This window comes from Lissotriton vulgaris, chromosome 2_2 (genome assembly GCF_964263255.1).
Source record: "Lissotriton vulgaris chromosome 2_2, aLisVul1.2, whole genome shotgun sequence".
NCBI lineage: Eukaryota > Metazoa > Chordata > Amphibia > Caudata > Salamandridae > Lissotriton > Lissotriton vulgaris.
In genome coordinates, this window is record NC_141688.1 from 2,295,444 (window position 1) to 2,316,220 (window position 20,777).

A 20,777-nucleotide genomic window follows, 5' to 3' on the forward strand; every position below is an offset into this window, starting at 1 on the left:
CCACATGGGCATTCTAACACAAATAAAGCAAATTCCGATTTGCAATTAAGTTTTTCCCTGATCTTGATTGGGACTGGGGATAGTGGTATTTTGAATTCTGTCTTACTAATCCCATTTCTGCAAGCCTTGCACGTTGCACATTTTAAAAATCCTTTACTACCCCCTAACCACGAGCCCGTGGCTAGCTCAGGGCTGCTGGAGACTAGACTATTCTGCATGCTTTTTGCTCTTTTAAATGTAATATTGGGTGATGGAGACATTAGGCTGCCTACAATTGGATCACTTTTGATTAGGAACCAATTGTTCTTCACAATCTTACGTATGGATTTGTGTTGGTTATTGTAGGTGACTATGAGACGGGTATCATTTTCAAAATTGCTTTTAGGGACCCTGTTTGTCACTTCCAAGTTACACAGCAATGTGTGCCTGTCATGTTTGTTAGCTCTCTCAATGGCACTATTAATTACTGGTTCCTGGTAGCCCCTTGCCAGGAATCTAATGTTACACTCCTTTTGGGCCTGAAGGCAATCTAACTCATTGCTACATATTCTTTTGATTCGAAGCATCTCCCCGTAGGGGATGCTCTTTATCAAATGCCCAGGATGGTGGCTGTCTGCATGTAATAACGTATTACCCGCAGTGGGTTTACGATGGAGCTTGGTATGTAACTGATTGTTGGTTATATAGATCTCAACATCTAAAAACACAATTGAGCTTTCACTGATAGAGCTAGTGAACTCTATATTGAGATTGTTGTCATTGAGTTGATTGATGAACACATTCACTTCCTCGACAGTGCCATCCCAAATGAGGAAGAGATCGTCTATGAATCTCCACTAACATTTGACTTTGGTAATAATGACCTCTGTATGTAAGCCCATGAGGACCTGCTCCTCCGAGTAGCCCATATGCAGACAGGCATAACTGGGAGAGAAGCAGGCCCCCATAGCCACCCCTCTTGTCTGCAAAAAAAGTTGGTTAGCAAATAAAAATACATTATGGTCTAGGCAGATTTTGATCATGTCAATAATCATGTTGGAATGTTCCGTGAATTCAACTGGTCTTTACCTCAAATAGTATTCAATAGCCTTGATTCCATCCCTGTGGTGGATACTCGTATACAGGGAGGTGACGTCTAGAGAAACTAGAAGAAAGCTCGGTTGCCACTCAAAATCCACAAGTTTTTTAAGGAGGTCTCCTGTATCGAGAATGAACGAGGGTAAACTCTTCACATGCTCTTGTAGAAAAAAGTCAATGTACTTGCTGACATTTTCAAGAAGACTGTTCCTAGCCGATATTATCGGTCTGCCAGGTGGATAAAGATAATTTTTGTGTGTCTTCGGAATAAAATAGATCACTGGTGTCACAGGAAAGTCATTTTTAAGAAATTTAAACTCATCCATAGTCAGTAGACCCTTGCTCCTCCAGGCCATTAGTTTTGAATCAATTTCTTTTCTGGCTGCTGACATTTCCTGGGCATTAGTTTTTCTGTAGCAGTCTTTATCAGTAAGTTGTTTGAGTGCCTCGCTCATATACTTTTTTCTTGGCCAGAGCACAACATTGCCACCTTTATCTGACTGTCTTATTATTATCTGTTTTTTGTCTTTCAATTTCTTTATTAGTTCATGGTATTGTAAGTCGCAGTAATTTATTTTCTTAATAGCATTTGCATTTTTTATTTGTAGTTCTTTCAATTCACTCGAGACTGTATCGTGAAACAAATCCAAATTATCCCTAAGAAGAAGTGGGCAAAACTTCGACTTTCGTTTGAAAGGAGTTTTACTTAAAATCTGCAAAGGTTCACCTCCGGGTGTGATTTCAATGACGGTGGGTTCTTCCTCATGTTCTGTTAGTAACTCATTCAGCTCTTGTGTTAGAGCCAGACCTCTTTGAGGTTGTGCAGGATCAATGAACTCCATAGGTGATACTGATGGGATCCCCGTATTCGTGCGGGTAGTATTATTGGCTCTACGTGTGCAATGATATTTTTTCAGTTTGAGTTTGCGCACGTATTTAAAAAGATCAATTCGCGTGTTGGCATAATCAAAGTCTCGTCTGGGACAGTAGGAGAGACCCAGCGATAAGATATTTGTTTCGCTGGCAGTTAACTCCACATCCGTGAGGTTAACTACATTCTTAGAACTATTCATTTGGGAGCTTGTCTCTTTTGCCAGTTTGATCGTTGCTTCCTTTGCCTCCCACCTGCGTTGTTGCTGCCTGTGGCATTTCCTCCGCTCTGAGCGTTTCCTGTTTTTTTGTTGGCATTTGAGTTGGCTCCTTGTGTACCAGATCGAAGGGTTAATTTCCTGTCCTGTTGGACCACCCCCAGTTCTTCGCCCGGGGTGAATTTGCGAAACCCCAATCTTTTATTTCTTTTTGCCTCATTGTCAGAGTCGCTTTCAACTTGCGAACTTTCCTCAGAGGTAGATGGCACAGCTACTCTATTGCCACTTGAAGGAGTTACTGTGTTGGGCACCTGTACCACATCATCCTTATCTGGAGCCTGTTGTTTTTTTTTATATCGGCGGGCAAAAGTAAAAATTTGTCCGTGCTCATAGTCAAGCCTGTCTCTTTGAAACTTGTATGCCTTTCTACGTTTTATTACCTCCTCCTCATGTTTGAGGCGCGTTTCCATTTCTTCGCGAAGTTTAGTTATTGCAGGGGTACTGGGATATTTGTCAATTTCAGCTTCTAGTTTTTCCATCTCAACAAGCAGTTTGTTCCTGTCACTTTCTGCATATTGGACTAGTAGCTGCATTAGGCGTTTTGAACCATCCAGATTAATTGCCGCCCAATCACTGAGCATTTGTGGGTCTGGGTTATCATAGGACGGGGCAAGCATAATTCTAAGACCCCGTGGTACTCTCCCTACTTCCAAGTAGCTCGTCAGGAAGCTATGCTCCCACCACTTCGCCTGTTCGCCTTTCTGGCATTTCTCTAACTTTTTCATCAAGTCTCTTACATTGTTAGCTGGTTCCGGCACAGGGGTGAGGCTTGCGCTCGGGACGTCCTCCCCAGCCGGGGAGTCCGTAAACATTCCCTTCGAAGCCTCCACACGGCTCCGTACTGCATCTGCAAACATGGTGTACTTGTTTGTTTATATTGGGTAATATTATTATATGGGAACACAAGTCACGCTTTTCCTACCCGACAATGCTGGGCAGTCGTCCTCCGGTTCCCGAACCACTTCACACAGGATTTTCTGCAGGAACCCAGCGAGGTCCGAAGGTACTCCCGGTGCAGTCCCAGTTGAAGTCCGCTTCCGCTGACCCCTAACCCGGAACCACACACGTTCTTTCCTTGCACGTCTCACTCGGAATCTCTGCTGCTCCTGGGGCTGCGGCGGCGTCTCCTCCCGGAGTTTGTGAATTGATCCCAAGTTGGAAACTCGGAAACTGCTGCTTCTGCCGCACTTGCCCGTATTGTGAAGGGGTCTCGCAAAGTTCAGGGAAGCAATCCCGAAGATATTTACGGTATGTGTCGTCCTCCGCTTGATTCAGCTCAGCATGCATGTACTTCCAAAGGATGATGCGAGACCCAATTCTTAGGTGTTTTAAATGTTTATTTCAGACCCAAACACCAGTTTGCCACGACGCGTTTCGGCCAAAGCCTTAATCACATGACGCAGTCATGGGGGCTGGCCACCCATTTAAAGTGAAAGGTGCATGACGCGCAAACGGACATAAAGGAAATACTTGTCCTCCATATTACTGCATAAATGCCTGTACAATATGAGTTAACACTGCAACTTAAAAATATAAAGGCAATTGCCATCTCATAATCATTGTATAAATACATTGGCTTGGCTACAATCATGGAGTTCATAGGTTGTATACTAAACAACCATACCTTGCACGAGAGGTTGAGGATGTGCATAACATGTTACAAATAGAACTACAGCTCATAAATAGCTAAAATACTATTAAAATCTAGTAATATTTTCAACTGAATCTAAAATCAGATAGCATCAGTTCATATTTAAAATATCAACCGTATACTAAATAAGCAACAATAAGATATGTAAACATAATACACATTAAAGCCTCTCACAGAAGGACCTAAGTCAGTTATTTATTATTTTATATATATATATATATATATTCACTGAAAAAACCATAGGTTTCACACCAGTTATAGTTAGGAATTAGCATTTAAAAAACCTTTGAAATTCACTGAAAAAACCATAGGTTTCACACCAGTTATAGTTAGGAATTAGCATTTAAAAAACCTATTAAATTCACTGACAAAACCATAGATTTCACACCATTTATAGTTAGCTGGAAATTTTACTGACATAAAACCATTGAAATTCCCACGTTATAGTTAGTTGGACTCACTATAACTTGCGTGCCTGTAATGCACTGCTGATGACGTCACATATTACATCACTCATGACATGGTCAGTGACATCACTCATGACATCACTGATGACACCATCCAGTGAATGTGTGTCTTTCTGAAAAATAAATTTGTTTTATATATGTATTTGTAAAGGTCGATGGAAGAATAAATGTTTAAATAAGTGTGTAAATGGATGTTTTTTTTAAAAAAAATTGGTTGGGTAACTGGCTTATTACGTGTATCTTAGTGAATACATATATTAGCGAGTATTGTTTAAATATTTAAATGTTTGTATCAGTGTTTCTCTTTGTGTATAAGTGGCTGCAGGGGTTGGTGACTGACTCACTGTTTGTATGTGTTTTGAAGGCAGCATATGTGCAGGACTGTATGGGTGGATGAGTGTGTATATGTGTGTGTTAGTGAGTGAATGACTGTCTCACTAGTGTCTTCATTAGTAACGACATATGTTTTAATCTAGTATATGTGAGTATTGATGTATATAAGTGAGTATAGTATATATAGTGAGAGATTGTAGGAGTTCCTGTTTAAATAAGTATGTGTTTCTATAAGTGATTGTTTAAGAGAGTAAGTATGGGTAAGTTTCCTTAGAAGTAAGGTGGTAGTGTGTGTATAAATGTATATGCAAATACATGGATGTTCAATAGTTTATTTGCATGTGTGAGTATGTGTGTGAGTAACTTTTGGATGACTGCTGATGTGTAACAGGATGTATAGGTGTATCACTACATATGATGAGTGAGTATATATATGAGTGACTATATAGAACTGTTGGTGAATCAGTGGATTTGTATATAGATGGTGGAATTACTGAATTGGTTGTTGTTACTGGTTTGGGTATCTCAATTTTTTTGAAAATGTTTGTTTCTATTTTTGAATATGTGTTTCAAGCGTTACATTACACTGAAATTAGGTCTGTCACTCTGTCACAAGGATGGTGTCATCAGTGATGTCATGAGTGATGTCACTGACCATGTCATGAGTGATGTAATATGTGACGTCATCAGCAGTGCATTACAGGCGCGCAAGTTATAGTGAGTCCTACTAAGTATAACGTGGGAATTTCAATGGTTTTATGTCAGTAAAATTTCCAGCTAACTATAAATGGTGTGAAATCTATGGTTTTGTCAGTGAATTTAATAGGTTTTTTAAATGCTAATTCCTAACTATAACTGGTGTGAAACCTATGGTTTTTTCAGTGAATTTCAAAGGTTTTTTAAATGCTAATTCCTAACTATAACTGGTGTGAAACCTATGGTTTTTTCAGTGAATTTCAAAGGTTTTTTTAATGCTAATTCCTAACTATATAAGACCTGAAAGCCCACCAGGAATCTCCAGTATGCGCCAGGGGACTGCATTGCAGAGAGGTGTAATGAAGCCACAACCCTTTTTACACCTCTCTGCAACGCAGCCCCCGTGCATGTTAGAAGAGGGGGAACTAATTCCCCTTGCATACTGGGGGCCCCTGGGGGCCAATTAGCCCACCTGGAACCTCCAGTATGCGCCAGGGGCTGCATTGCAGAGGTGTAATGAGACTATGCCCCTTGTTACACCTCTCTGCAACGCAGCCCACTGCCGCGTTTGCAGAGGGGGAACTAATTCCCCTTGCATACTGGGGGTCCCTGGGGTCAACTGGTCCACCAGGAGCCTCCAGTATGCGCGAGGGAGCTGCATTGCAGAGAAGTGTAATGAGGCCACACCCTTGTTACACCTCTCTGCAATGCAGGCCACTGGCGCGTTTGTAGAGGGGGGACTAATTCCCCTTGCATACTGGGGGTCCCTGGATCATATCTGCCCAAACACCGATATTCCGAACGATTGTAAATTACTTTTCTTGAGAAACATTTGGATTTGGATTATCATGTCCTATACTTTGGAATTTTTGAAAGACTGACTTTGAGGATGCTATAAATTACTCAAGTCTGCCCGAATTGTGTGGGTAAAATTGATACCTAGTCACTTTGAATAAGAATATACTTATGTCTCGTCTAACATTTGGAAGAAATATCTAGTTATATGACAACTGGATACCGACATAACTTGAAGGAAATAAGAACGCCCTGAAGAAGTTCTGTTGTACAGAACGAAACCTTTCGGCTGGCTGTGGTACATAAACTTAAGGAAAATAAAAGCATTTGAATATACACCAAGATTCAGCGCTTCAATAAGGACTCTAAGTGATATGATTTGATTGGACTCATTGTGAAAGTGGTGCTGTGCCAAACTTTGGAATATTCTCCACTACTCTCTACTACTTACTCTCTCCTACTCCACTACTCTCAAATACTCACTGTCTACTACTCATTCTCTACTACTCTACTACTCTCTACTACTCTCTCTCTACTACTCACTCCCTACTACTCGCTACTCACTACTCCCTACTACTCACTATCTATTACTCTCTACTACTCACTCTCTACTACTCTCTCTACTACTCACTCTTTACTACTCACTACTACTCTCTACAACTCACTCTCTACTTCTCACTCTCTACTACTGTCTACTACTCACTCTCTACTACTCTCTCTCTACTAGTCTCTACTACTCACTCTACTACTCACTCTCTACTACTCACTACTATTCTCTCTGCTACTCATTCTCTACTACTCTCTACTACTCACTCTCTACTACTCACTCTCTACTACTCACTCTTTACTACTCTCTACTACTCACTTTCTACTGCTCTCTACTACTCACTCTACTACTTACTCTCTACTACTGTCTACTACTCACTCTCTACTACTCACTCTCTACTACTCTCTACTACTCACTCTACTATTCACTCTACTACTCTCTACTACTCACTCTCTGCTACTCTCTCTACTGCTCTCTACTACTCTCTACTACTCACTCTCTACTCTCTATTACTCACTCTCTACTCTCTACCTCTCTACCTCTCTCTTCTTCTCTCTCTACTAATCTCTACCTCTCTACTAATCTCTACCTCTCTACCTCTCTACCTCTACCTCTATACCTCTCTCTACACGCACACATATACACATATATGCATATATATATATGCATATGCATTTATATATATATGTATGTGTATGTATAAAAAAAAACAACAAAACATATTTTTTTTAAACAGCTACTTTTAAAACTGTCATTCTTTTTCCCCATGGTACGCTCCCCGGTAAGCTTACCGGTGCGCGTACCGGTGCGCGTACCGGGCGCTCACCCCGCGAAAATCAAAATTTTTTTACATTTTTTTTTTGCTCCGCGGGGCCCTTTTATGGCCCCCACATCAAACCTAGGGGGTTAAGGGGGGTCTACTCTGCCCCCTTATGGTCATTTCCCTCTTTGTTTTGGCCACCTCTCGTGTCTCGATCCTACCGAGACACAAGATGGCGGCCGCTCCGGACTGTTTAGAATGTTTACAGACATCCCAGAGCCAATCAGCTTTCTGCGCGCAAGTCGCGGTAAGCGCCCGGTGCGCGTACCGGTGCGCGTACCGGAGCGCGGCTATAGATATATATATTTTTTTGAACCTTAATTACTCAAAATCCACTGGAGCACATATCTTGAGACATAGCAAAGGCACATCGGGCTACCAGTCCCTACAATTTTGCCAAGTTTGGTGGAAATCCATTCAGCCGTTCGGGCTAAAAGTGAAATCGACCGCCCTATGGAAATTAACATGGGGAAAACGCGTTTTGGGACCCCCCTTTTATCTCGGCCCCCGCTTGACGAATCCCCCCCAAACTTTCAGGGAAGGACCGGAACGCCGCAAGGCCATTTTGAGGAAATTTTCAGGCAGATTCGTCAACCGGCGCCAAAGTTATTACAAATAGAATTTTCAGATTTAACATTGAAAAAAATCCTAACTATAACTACCTACTGGCGACCGCCAGTAGGTTATATATATATATATATATATATATATATATATAGTTGCACACACTCTCTGGTCACTGTCACACACTCATCTACACACTCACAAACTCACTGAGACACTTATAAACCCATTCACAAACCCACTCATACATCCAGTCACATAGTCACATGCACACTCAGATACTCATGCACTCACTCCATTCAAGTACCTATGCACACACTTACAGACTGTTTTTGGTATGGTCTCACAGCAACCTTCAAAGCAGGTGTGATATGAAGCAACAGAAAAATTAAATGGACTTTATTCCTGACAACAACTTTTAACTCTATGAGGCATCACCCACTGGAGGGTTCGAAATAAAAACCACAAATCCCAGGATGCATTGCTAACATCCACGAATGTGCCCACTAGGGGGCTTGAAATAGGGACAAAAACGACATTGTGGTAACTGCAAGATGCCGAGGCGGAACCTCTGAAGAAAGTCGAGGACGACTGAAACGCGTCAGGACTGCCAAGTTATTGAATAAATCCTTGTAATTCACTGTTGGGGTGCGGCTCATTGCTTTCCGAGAAGGAGAGAGTTGTTGCAATATATATGTGGCTTGGTTCTGCCCAAAGAAGATCGCACGGCCAGAAAACGCGCCGCCTTAATCCCGAAATTGAACTCTCGTTGTTGGCTCGTGAAAACGAACAGGGACGGCAGGCGCTACCAAAGACTGTTTTTGGTATGGTCTCACAGCAACCTTCAAAGTAGGTGTGCTATGAAGTAACAGAAAAATTAAATGGACTTTATTCCTGACAACAACTTTTAACTCTATGAGGCATCACCCACTGGAGGGTTCGAAATAATAACCACAAATCCCAGGATGCATTGCTAACATCCACGAATGTGCCCACTAGGGGGCTTGAAATAGGGAGAAAAACGACATTGTGGTAACTGCAAGATGCCGAGGCGGAACCTCAGAAGAAAGTCGAGGACGACTGAAACGCGTCAGGACTGCCAAGTTATTGAATAAATCCTTGTAATTCACTGTTGGGGTGCGGCTCATTGCTTTCCGAGAAGGAGAGAGTTGTTGCAATATATATGTGGCTTGGTTCTGCCCAAAGAAGATCACACGGCCAGAAAACGCGCTGCCTTAATCCCGAAATTGAACCCTCGTTATTGGCTCGTGAAAACGAACAGGGACGGCAGGCGCTACCAAAGACTGTTTTTGGTATTGTCTCCCAGCAACCTTCAAAGTAGGTGTGCTATGAAGCAACAGAAAAATTAAATGGACTTTATTCCTGACAACAACTTTTAACTCTATGAGGCATCACCCACGGGAGGGTTCGAAATAAAAACCACAAATCCCAGGATGCATTGCTAACATCCACGAATGTGCCCACTAGGGGGCTTGAAATAGGGACAAAAACGACATTGTGGTAACTGCAAGATGCCGAGGCGGAACCTCTGAAGAAAGTCGAGGACGACTGAAACGCATCAGGACTGCCAAGTTATTGAATAAATCCTTGTATTTCACTGTTGGGGTGCGGCTCATTGCTTTCCGAGAAGGAGAGAGTTGTTGCAATATATATATATATATATATATATATAGTTGCACACACTCTCCGGTCACTGTCACACACTCATCAACACACTCACAAACTCACTGAGACACTTATAAACCCATTCACAAACCCACTCATACATCCAGTCACATAGTTACATGCACACTCAGATACTCATGCACTCACTCACTTATCCATTCAAGTACCTATGCACACACTTACAGACTCACTTGGAATGTGACACTCCGATGTACTGACCCACTCAGAGACCAGCCATTTCCTGTGCAGGTGTGAGTGGTGGGGCGGTGGGGCCGGTGGGGGGATTTCAACAGACAACGAGGAAAAATTAAATAACTTTCCCTCATCATCTGTCGAAATCCCTCCACCTGGCCCCACTACTCTTACCTGCATGGGCCGTGGCTGTCAGAGACCCATGCACCTACTTACAGACCCACTCATCCACATGAATGTACTCACAGACCCACTGAGACACTCATACAGCCACTTACCAATCCACTCATACACCCATCCACCCACTGACACACCCATACAGTCACTATCACACTCAGTCACAGAATCTCTCAGGAACTTATGGACTCAGTCACTGAGTGATACACTCAGGAAAAAATACCCCCACTCACATTTTTGTGCCAACTCAAAGCATTCTTAAAAAAAACAGTTATCAATGTAATTTCTGATACATACCAAATCAAAAAATGAGTAGCAGATAATATTCAATATAATATGCAATCTACAATTATAGAAAGAAAATAAAAGAAATCTAAGGTGCTCACTTAAGACATAGAACATAAAAACCTTTGAAATTCACTGAAAAAAAGGTTAGAGGGACGTTATAGTAAGCAAATGCAATTAAAAAAAACCTTGGAAATTCAATGAAAAAAGCAAAGGTTACAGAGACATTATAGTTAGGCTCAGGTTTCACTCATACAAAACCAGAGAAATTCAGCAGTTATAGTTAGGTGAGCTAACAATAACTTGCTCCCCTGCAATGCACTGCTATGACCTCACATATTACATCATTCATGACATGGTCAGTGACATGGCTGATGATCAAAAGAATCTCTGATGCACCCACTCACACCCCAATATAACCATTCATACACCCACTCCAACTTTCACTCTACTATTCTCAAAAGCATTGACAAAACCGTACCAGTACTTACACAGCCACTCACTAATTCATAGGTCTACACACATCCACTCAGTCACCAACACAGCCACTCATAGGCCAACTCCCTCACTTATACAGTCACTGATATATACACCCATACATCCACTCATACACTGTCAGTCACCTATGGATCTACTCACACACCTACTCACAAATAGGACACATTACAATGCAAACAATTAAAACACATGGTTTTACAACGCAGTTTTTACATCGCAACATCCATTACAATGCATGATTTTGCAATGCATCCTATCTCAACACATTTTTAGAAACTACATTTACTACGCATACCATTACAAGGCATAATACTTTTAGGGTAACAGTGGGGTGAGTTTTGGATAGTGTAGGGGTAAAATTACTTTTCCCACTCCAGTGAGTGCAACAGTAGGGTAAGTTTTGGATAATGTAGGGGCAAAAATTACTATTCCCATGTACCCCCAAATCCATGCCCATCCTAAAACTAAAAAAGCCTCTATTACTTACCTTGTAATGCATTGCAATGGCATGTGTTGTAATGGTATGCATTGCAATGGCATGCGTTGTAGTGACATGCGCTGTAATACCTGTGTTGTAATGGCATGCAATGTAAATGCAGTCACGTTGTAACACCCACATTGTAACGGTAGTGCGTTGTAGTGACTGCATTGTAATGTTTGTTCCCCCTACTCACACACCCATAGGGTGAATCACACAGTCACTTACTCACCTATACAGTTATATACACATCCACTCAATTATTCATAAGGATACTAACACATACTCGCTCACCTATATAGTCACTCATACAAGCACACACTCACCCCTAGAGCCGCTGTTTCATTCCCTCACTCGCACAGATAGTCACTCATATACTCTAACACTCACCTATATTGCCTTTCACATATGTAGTTACCACTGACACATCCATTCACTCACTGACACAACCATACACATTCTGAGTCAACCATACAGCCCTTCAAAGATGCACTCACTAACATATACAGCCACTGACTCACCCACTCACTCATTCATTCTGGCAGTCACACACACCCTTACCCACCCACACAGATACCCATACACCCCATACAGGTACTCAGACAACTAATCAGTCACCCATACAGCCACTCACGTACCCACTCAGCAACTTATATAGTCACTTAGATAACAACTGACACTGCCATTCACACAACCTAGTCACTCATTCATATATTCACTGAGACAACTAATCACTCACTTATACAGTCAGTCATACGCCCACTAAATCATCCATACAGGCACTCATACATCCACTGATTCATCAATACACCTTAGTATGTATATTTAACACTAATAAACTTTTGAAAACACTCACAGTCACTGGATGATGTCATCAGTTATGTCATTTGAGATGTCATCAATGATGTCATAAGTGATGTTATTGATGGAGTGATGTCATTGTGGAGAAGTGTGGCTCAATGGTTAGAGCAGCAGACCCTGATGTAGAGGTCTAGCCCGGGACCAGGGTTCAATTCCCCGCCTCGGCGGGTCTTGGGCTCAAAATTTCCACGGGCCTGATAATTCTCGCCTCGGTTCCTATTCCAATCATGGAGTCCCACTCTGCAACTCTGGGCAATAGCTTGCTTAATCTCCACAACGGCCCCCACAACGCTAAGGATGCCTGGCCTCCACCTTGGGGGTGCCCAGGAGTGGACGCCTCACAGGGAAAGCCAGGATGGGTTCCACAGCGGTATTCGTACAAGCGCCTTGAGACCCTTGCGGGTGAGTAGTGCGCTATACAAGTATCAATTTACATTTTACCATGTCATGAGTGATGTAATATGTGAGTTCAAAGGCAGTGCATTGCGGGGGCAAATTATTGATAGTTTAGCTAACTATGACTGCTGAATTTCTCTGCTTTTGTATGAGTGAAACCTGAGCCTAACTATAACATCTTTGTAACCTTTGTTTTTTTCAGTGAGTATATATCCAAAAAGGTGTGGTTAGGTCAGCTTGCTTCCTGAATGCTAGTGGTGCACGTATAAGCGCTGCCGTTAGTGATGTTCTTAATTGCCACAAAACCTTCCCATCAAAGAAAGAAATGGCACTCTGGGATAGAATAGATTCTCCACTGTTTAGTCCATCGGGTCACCTTGGACATGACGTGTTTCGGCTGTGCAAGAGCCTTTGCGATAAAGTGATATATATATATATGTATTATATAAATAAAAATGTTAATCTTTGTTCAAAATCGCAAATCTCCTAAAGTTCTTCACCGATTGCTTTGAAATTTTGATACAACGTTGGATTCAAATACGCTCGTGTTTTTATATACACAACGTTGAATTCCAATACGCGCGTGTCGAATACGCGCAGGTTTTTAATCGAAAGCCCGAACAGACACATAAAAATGTCAATGTTCGTTTGTTCAAAATCTTAAATCTCCGAATGTTCGTAACCGATTGCTTTGATATTTTGACACAATGTTGGATTCAATTAAGCGTGTGTTTAAATCTATACAACAGTGGATTCGAATACGCGCGTGTCCAATATGCGCGTATTTTCAACCGAAAGGGCGAACAGCTACAAGGGACGCATAGAGACAATAGTCTACATATATTAGGATGGACAGTTGGTGTCAGGATGGCAGACCAGGAAGTGGTGGAGGGGGCGGGGAGGAGTTGATTCACTTTGCAACATTAAGGAAGGACGCATGGAGACAATAGTCTACATATAATAGGATGGACAGTTGGTGTCAGGATGGCAGACCGGGAAGTGGGTGGAGGGAGGGGGAGGAGGAGTTGGTTCACTTTGCAACATTAAGAAAGGACGCATAGAGACAATAGTCTACATATATTAGGATGGACAGTTGGTGTCAGGATGGGAGACTGAGAAGTGGGTGGAGGGAGGGGGGAGGAGTTGGTTCACTTTGCAACATTAACACGTGTTTATATATACACACAACGTTGGAATCGAATACACACGTGTACAATACATGCAAGTTTTTAATCAAAAGGCCGAACAGACCCTATCGATTTGCTTGCTGCGCAACAACTACAAGGGACGCATAGAGACAATAGTCACAAAAACATATTGTATACCCTCAAGCATTGTGAAATTAAACATATTAGAAACGTGCGCTTACTCTTTTCTGTCTCTTCCATTTAACTAATCTAAGCCACAGCAACACGTGGCCGGGTACGGATACAGCTAATATATATATTAATATATATATATATTTATATATATATATATATATATATATATATATATACACATATTTTCCCCAGATACGAGGCCGCACTCTGTCACAGGTAGGATAACAACCCTTTATTTCAGAAACAGGCAGCTTCCCATTCCATCGTAGTGTCCCCTAGCCTGACGCGTTTCAGGGAATCCTATCCCTTTCTTCAGAGGCAAAACACGAGCTGCCTTTCACTTGCGTGCAACTGCACTGTCCCCTGCACGCTATTTAAATATCATTGACTCCGGTGTGCCAATCAGCAGTTAGTTCATCTTCAAAATGCATTCTGGGACCTGCAGTAAAATATATGCACCATTTACACCCTCCAGTGGGTCAGGTGCTCGTGTTTTCTTTCCAGGGACCAATCCTTGTAGCCCTTCAGTGAGCCCTGAATGGGACTCTGCCTGTTCAATTTAAAATACCTGCTCCACCGTTCATGAAGGGCAACAGTTTCCCCTCATGCAGACCAAGTTCTTTCAGAGGCGGTGCGTAGCCTCCACGGCCTGGAAGCGCCGTGTTTAAATGTCTCCACATATTTTCCCCATAAAATATCATCACTCACATCTCACATGACATCACTGATGACATCATCAAGTGAGTGTGGTTTTAAGAGTTTATGGGTGCTGGGTACATATAATAACCTACTACTAAACGTATATTAGTATACTAGTTGTACTACTAATGAGCGATACTATCTCTAACATGTGCAATCTGAGTAGGTGTGTGACTGTCTGTATTAGTGTCTGACTGGATATGGGAGTGGCTGTATTTGTGTGTGAGTGTCTGTATGAGCTACATTATGGGTGAGGAAGTGGGTTTCTGACTAGCTCTGTAGGTGTGTGAGTGGTTGTATGGGTGTGTAAGTGGGTATCTGAGTTTTTTATAGGTGTGTGAGTGAGTGAGTGAGTGTGTGAATGAGTTTGTGGGTGCGTGAGTGGCTGTATGAGTGTATAAGTAAGTATCTGAGCAGCTGTGTGGGTAACTATGTTGGTGAGTGAGTAGATATGTCAGTGGCTCTATGGGTGACTAAGTGGCTGTGTGAGTAGCTATATGGGTGAGTAAGAGTATGAATGGCTATAGGAGTGAGATACTGGGTATACATGTGGCTGTATGGGTGAGCGAGTGACTCTTTGAGTGCATGTTTGGTTAAGTGAGTTGCTGTGTGAGTGGTTGTATTGGAGAATGAGTGTCTGTGTTAAGGACTACGGGTGAGTGAGCAGATATGGGAGGGCTTATATGGATGTGTGAATGGGTATGCAAGTTGTTCCGTGGGTGTGTGAGTGAGTATGTGAGTGATTGCATAGGTAAGTTGGTGGCAGTGTTGAGAGGCTGTAAGGGTGTGTGAGTAGCTGTATAGATGAACACCTTAGAGTGTGAGTATGGCTGTGCGAGTAGCTGTGTGGGTGAGTAATTGATTGCATGGGTGTCCATATGGATGAGTTAATGGTTGTGTGAGTGGCTGCATTAGTGAGTGAGTGGGTGTATGAGTGGCTCTATAGAGGAGTGAGTGGTTGTGTACATACTTGTTGGGTATATGCATGCTTATTTGAATGGTTGTGTGGTCATGTGATTGGGCATACAAGAGGTTTTATATGGGTGTGAGTGAGTGTGTGAGTGGTTCTGTAGATGATGTCATCAGTGATGTCCCTGACCATGTCATGAGTGTTGTTATATGTGAAGTCATAAGTAGTGCATTGTGGGGGCATACGTTATTTCTTGTGCAGGCAACTATAACTGATGAATTTCAGTGGTTTTGTACAAGTGAAATCCGAGCTTTACTATAACTTCCCTGTAACCTTTGATTGTTTTAGTGAATTTCTAAGTAAAAAAAAAACTATTTCCTAACTACAACGTCCATATATCCTTTGGTTTTATAAGTGAATTTCTATGGTCTTTTAACTACTAGGCACGTTTTCAGAGTGGTTGGAGGAAGGGGATGGGGCCTCCAACTAGCCCTCAGCAATCCTGCGGTGTGGGACTTACTGCTGGTAACAGGCGGGCTTCTTGTTCCCCAAGGACGTTCAGCATCAAAAGGGACTTCATCCCCTAACAAGTAGGGTGCCAAGAGGTGCATTTGCAGAGTGGTGGAGAAAGGAGGCAGGGTCTCTAATGATCTCTCAGCAACTGGGCTGTGTGTGGGACTTCCTGGAGGTAACAGAAGGGGCTATTGTCCCCTCAAGGACCTTCAGCATCCATGGGGACTTCATCTCCCAACCAGTACTGCACCAGGAGGGACGTTTGGAGTGTGTTGGAGAAAGGGAGTGGGTCTTGAATGAGGTCTCCTCAATCCTGCTGTGTTGAACTTACTGGAGGTAACAGGAGGGGTTTTTGGCCCTCAATGTTCCTCAGCAGCCAAGGGGACTTCCTCCCCCAACCAGAAGTGTGCAGGGAGGTGGCTTTGAAGAGTAGTAGAGAAAGAGGGCTGGGCCTCTTATGAACTCTCAGCAATCCTGCTGTGTGGGACTTACTGGAGGTAACCAGAGGGGATTGTTTGCCTCCAAGGACCCTCAGCAGCCAAGAGGACTTCAGCCCCCAACCAGTAGTGCCCCAGGAGTTGCATTTGCAGAGTCATGGAGAAATCGGGCAGTCCTCTGACAACCTATCAGCAATCCCCTGCAGTCCCTCCGGCTCCCCGCCTCCTGCAAGAGACGGCATTCCTTTCAGACACAGGGAGCTACTAAACATGCAGCTCCCTATTTCTGAAAGCAGTTCTTTCTGTTTCCCTTCTCGCTTGACAGCAGGCAGGGAAACAGATGAATACTCGGCTTTCAGCAAGCATGAGCATTTCTCAGCTCTCAATGGCTGGAAGCGGAGTATTTGCTGTGGCTTGGCAGGAGTGATCAAAGCACCAGATAAGACAGAGCAAACAACTATGTCCTGGGGGTGGGCATCCCAGAACAAAGCAGGAGCGACCATGGGGTATGGCATTTCCCAGGGCTCTCTCCTTTGTTGTAGTAAGGCCTGCCCCGGGGAGGTGGCAGTCCCCGGGGCTGCCTGGGGGCCACATGGGCCCCCCAATTTTATTAAAAATGTTGCCCAGGGAAGTAGCAATCCCCAGGAAGGTGGGGAGTGCTGCGCCAGCACCCTCCACATATTTAGATGAGATAATGCCCCCAGACCTGGCCCACCCGGGATTAAAGATAAAAGGAGTGCGGAAAACTGTGCTTCTGTTTTTTAAATATTTTTGGTGAGAGACGCAGGTCCAGCGCAGCTCCTGCCAAACATTTTTCAAAAATGCTTTTTTGCACTACAGGATCCCTTGAGATCCCTCCAGGAGGATAGGGAGTCAGGGAAATCCTACCTTGTCCCTTCTCTTTTTCTATGTTTATTTGCTAAAGCTGAGTCCCAGGACAGCTGCCAACACCTCCTGGTTTGAAGTGGTAGCAACCAATCAGATCTCAGCATGAGATCCAGAGGGTTCGCTGAGCTTTCGCGTCCCTTTATCTGAAGATGTGAACTTCTTTTAATAACTCCAGAACTACTAAGCGGATTTTCACCAAATCACAAAAAGGCACTTCCCTGAACCAATATCTAGTATTCTGCCAAATTTGGTGTAATTCCGTTCAGCAGTTTGGGCTGTAGCCGCGTTTAAAGTTCCTATGGGATTTAAAATGAGAAACAGATGTTTTTTTACCCATTCTTTTGCTCGGCCCCGGCTTGACAGATCTACCTGAAACTTTCCATGCACAACAAGAATCACTGTGGCACTTTTTTCCTAAAATTTCGGGATGATTCGTCACCTGGCGCCAAAGATATTGGGAAGTCAAAACCGCTTTTCATATGGAAACATTGTCCTAACTATAATGTATATATATGAATTTAGTCAATTCAAAAGTTATTGACCCAACACTAGACCTAAACAAATCATTGGTGAGGCAATGTCATTCACACTACATCATTGTCATATCATACAATACAGTGGTCAGGCACATTCCCTTTCAGACAAAGCGTGACAACTGATGTTTTAATCATCCTCGGTCCGAACAGTGTTATATTTGTCTCGAGGTGGCCCTCCTTTTAACAATAACACTCAAGCCGGCCATGTTGGCATGAGGCATGCGCGGCATGCGTTCTCTGGGCTGAGCAGAGACTGTATTGTTATAGGATATCGAATGGATCTGTGGGGCCAAGGGGTTAATTCTCAAAGAGATGCCTGCCATGCTACCCCTCGCCTCCTCCAGCTCATTTTCTCCCCCACAGCCTTGGCCGCCTACCAGAGGAGAGCCCAGTGTGCTCAGAACCGAGCGCAGGGAAGCCGTGTGGTGGTGTTACTGTAGTAAATAAAGGGAGAGGAATGTTCAAGTACTTCTTATAGTGCAGGGACATGTGATGCTCGGTCCAGTCCAAGGCAGAGGCTCTGAAGGGGATTATTACTGCAGACTGAGTCACCAGCCCTCTAGAGTTACACCACAAATACATTCACTGTGGGGTCAAGGGTCAATTTAAAAAAAAAAACTCTGCAACCCACTGGGTAACAGCTCGAATCATATACTGTTGAAATGTACACAATGCCTGATTGCAAAGTACATTTGTTGGCAATAGTATTATTTGATTCGACGTCATTTAATCTAATGAAGAAGCCCATGTCATCGCGGCAACTTGTTTTCTGAAGTAAGATTTCTGTAGCAATCCAGTTTAGGGTTTGTAGCCATGCACTAACACATCTGAAAACAATAGTTCGATAAACAAAAATTCAGAGCTGCAAAAGTGCGTCACGTTGTCATTGGTAATCTAGTAATACCACGTTAACGGTATGCCAAAGCGCCTCTTCCTGCTTTTTTTGTGCCATCCACACAGTGTGACTCAGAAAACACACCCACCAAGCGTGCACAATTCAAATAATCACAAAAAACTATAACACACGGCTATAAGTTTAAGGTAGTCGAAGGAATGAATTGTCTATAGGAAAATTAACATGTTCTTCTCAATTAGTTAAACTAATCCCACTTCTCGGTGGAGCAGCATTAATGAAGTTATTATCTGATTACTACATCTGTCCTAAGGACACATGCAGTCCCTGCAGAGCTGCAGCAGGTGTGACTTAGACAAATCAACAGAAGATATAAACGTTGTCCCCGCTGCCCTCCCGTCCCGCACAGGTGCCCTCAGAAGTGCAGAGGGATGGCGTGGTGCGTCATGCAATGTCACCTTAATGCTGATGTGCCCTGTTGAGTGCGTTCAAGGCCGAGGGTACATCCTGTTCGGTATTCCAGGAAAACGAGCACTTACTGTATCGACTTTCGCTGTGCATGCCATGTATCCGGCCATCGGGCAGGACCTGCAGGTGAAACCCGATGCCCACATTGCAGTAGAGTCTCCGAATCCTCTTGATGCCCAACAGATATTCGCCGTAGCGGTGGGCGTCTGTCCTCTGCCCACCTGCAAGCCGGGCGAGGGATTGGGAGTACAGGGTCTCCCAGCTCCATTCCAGGGTGCCGTTCGCCGGCGATGGCATGGGAAGGCAGCGCGCTAGCCCGGAAAGCAGCCCCAGGAGCACGACTGGCAAGAGGGCCGGTGCAAGAGTCATCCCGATCAACATGGGTACACGTGGCTTGGGGTGTCAATGGCTCTAAAAATACCCCGCCTCAGCCTCAGTATACTTAGATCAGAGCTCGCTTCCCAAGCGGAACCGCGGAAAGACTCTGCGCTGGGATGTCTCTCAAAGAGCAGGGGGCCAGAGGGGCTGAGGTGATGTCACCTCAGACAAAGTACATTCGAACTTTATTGCCACCTGTCATCCGCAGGCCCGGCATCTTCTAGATTTGAGTTTTGGCCTTGAGGCGGTTTGCAAATCCAAAATGTTCTGACGCTTTACAGGGAGAGTATATATAATGAGATGCAAAAGTTAAATCTAACCAAACGCACTTTCAATTTACCAAACCAAAAAATAATTGCAGTTTAAAGCACTTCAGTTGGAAAAAAAACAGACTCTCCTCTCTAAAAGCGCAAATAATACCTTATTACACTTAGTGCTTCAAAGGACAAGTGAAACATTTTCCCAACTATCAGAAAAGGTCAAGGTGGCGTTTTTATTGTAACTCTGGTTATCCTTAGAGACACTAAACAAAATATAATGTATAAGGATGTGCATTATATTTCTTACACTAGTAAACCCAGGCAGTCTGCTTTATAGGTCTTGCCTTTTGTTTTTTGGGAACTTTGAGCCCGCCCATTACTTACCATTGGTTGACATCATCATCACTCTCATTTTCTTGCTTCTCCTTGTCCAGCCCATGCCAGCTTTACATCCTGTTTGTGTGTTTGTCTATAACCTAGAGCGTAGCCCAAGTGCTGCATCCTTGCCCAGTTCCAGTGTTCTCGCTTTTTCAGAGGTACTTTTTTTTTCTTTTTCACTTGCAGCTCTGTATAAAGTACTTGTGTTTGTCGGCTGTCTCCCATCTTACCTCTCTGTGGATGCTTGTCTTATCCTCTGTTGTTGCCCTATTGTCATTGCTTGCCCCATCCCACTTCCCCACCCTCGTTGTTGCTCGACCCATTCCCCTCTCCTCCCTACCATTGCTTCCTGCATTCCCCTCGCCACCCTTCCCCCTTCATTGTTTGCATGGCCCCAATCCCACGTTGTTGCCCTGCCATCCTCGCTTGCTAAGTCTCATATCCCCTCATGTGTTGTTGCTTGA

The 20,777-nt window shown here is 43.4% G+C and overlaps 1 protein-coding gene across 1 annotated transcript in view; it reads right to left on the reverse strand.

The window, feature by feature from the left end:
* The window catches only part of LOC147728923 (fibroblast growth factor 4A-like), a 219,463-nt gene extending 199,785 nt beyond the window's left edge, over positions 1-19,678 (reverse strand). The window contains exon 1 of the mRNA XM_086959850.1: positions 19,369-19,678. Within this exon, the coding sequence (XP_086815976.1) occupies positions 19,369-19,678 (310 nt within the window). The remainder of the gene's footprint in view (positions 1-19,368) is intronic.
* Between the last annotated feature and the right edge of the window lie 1,099 nt (positions 19,679-20,777).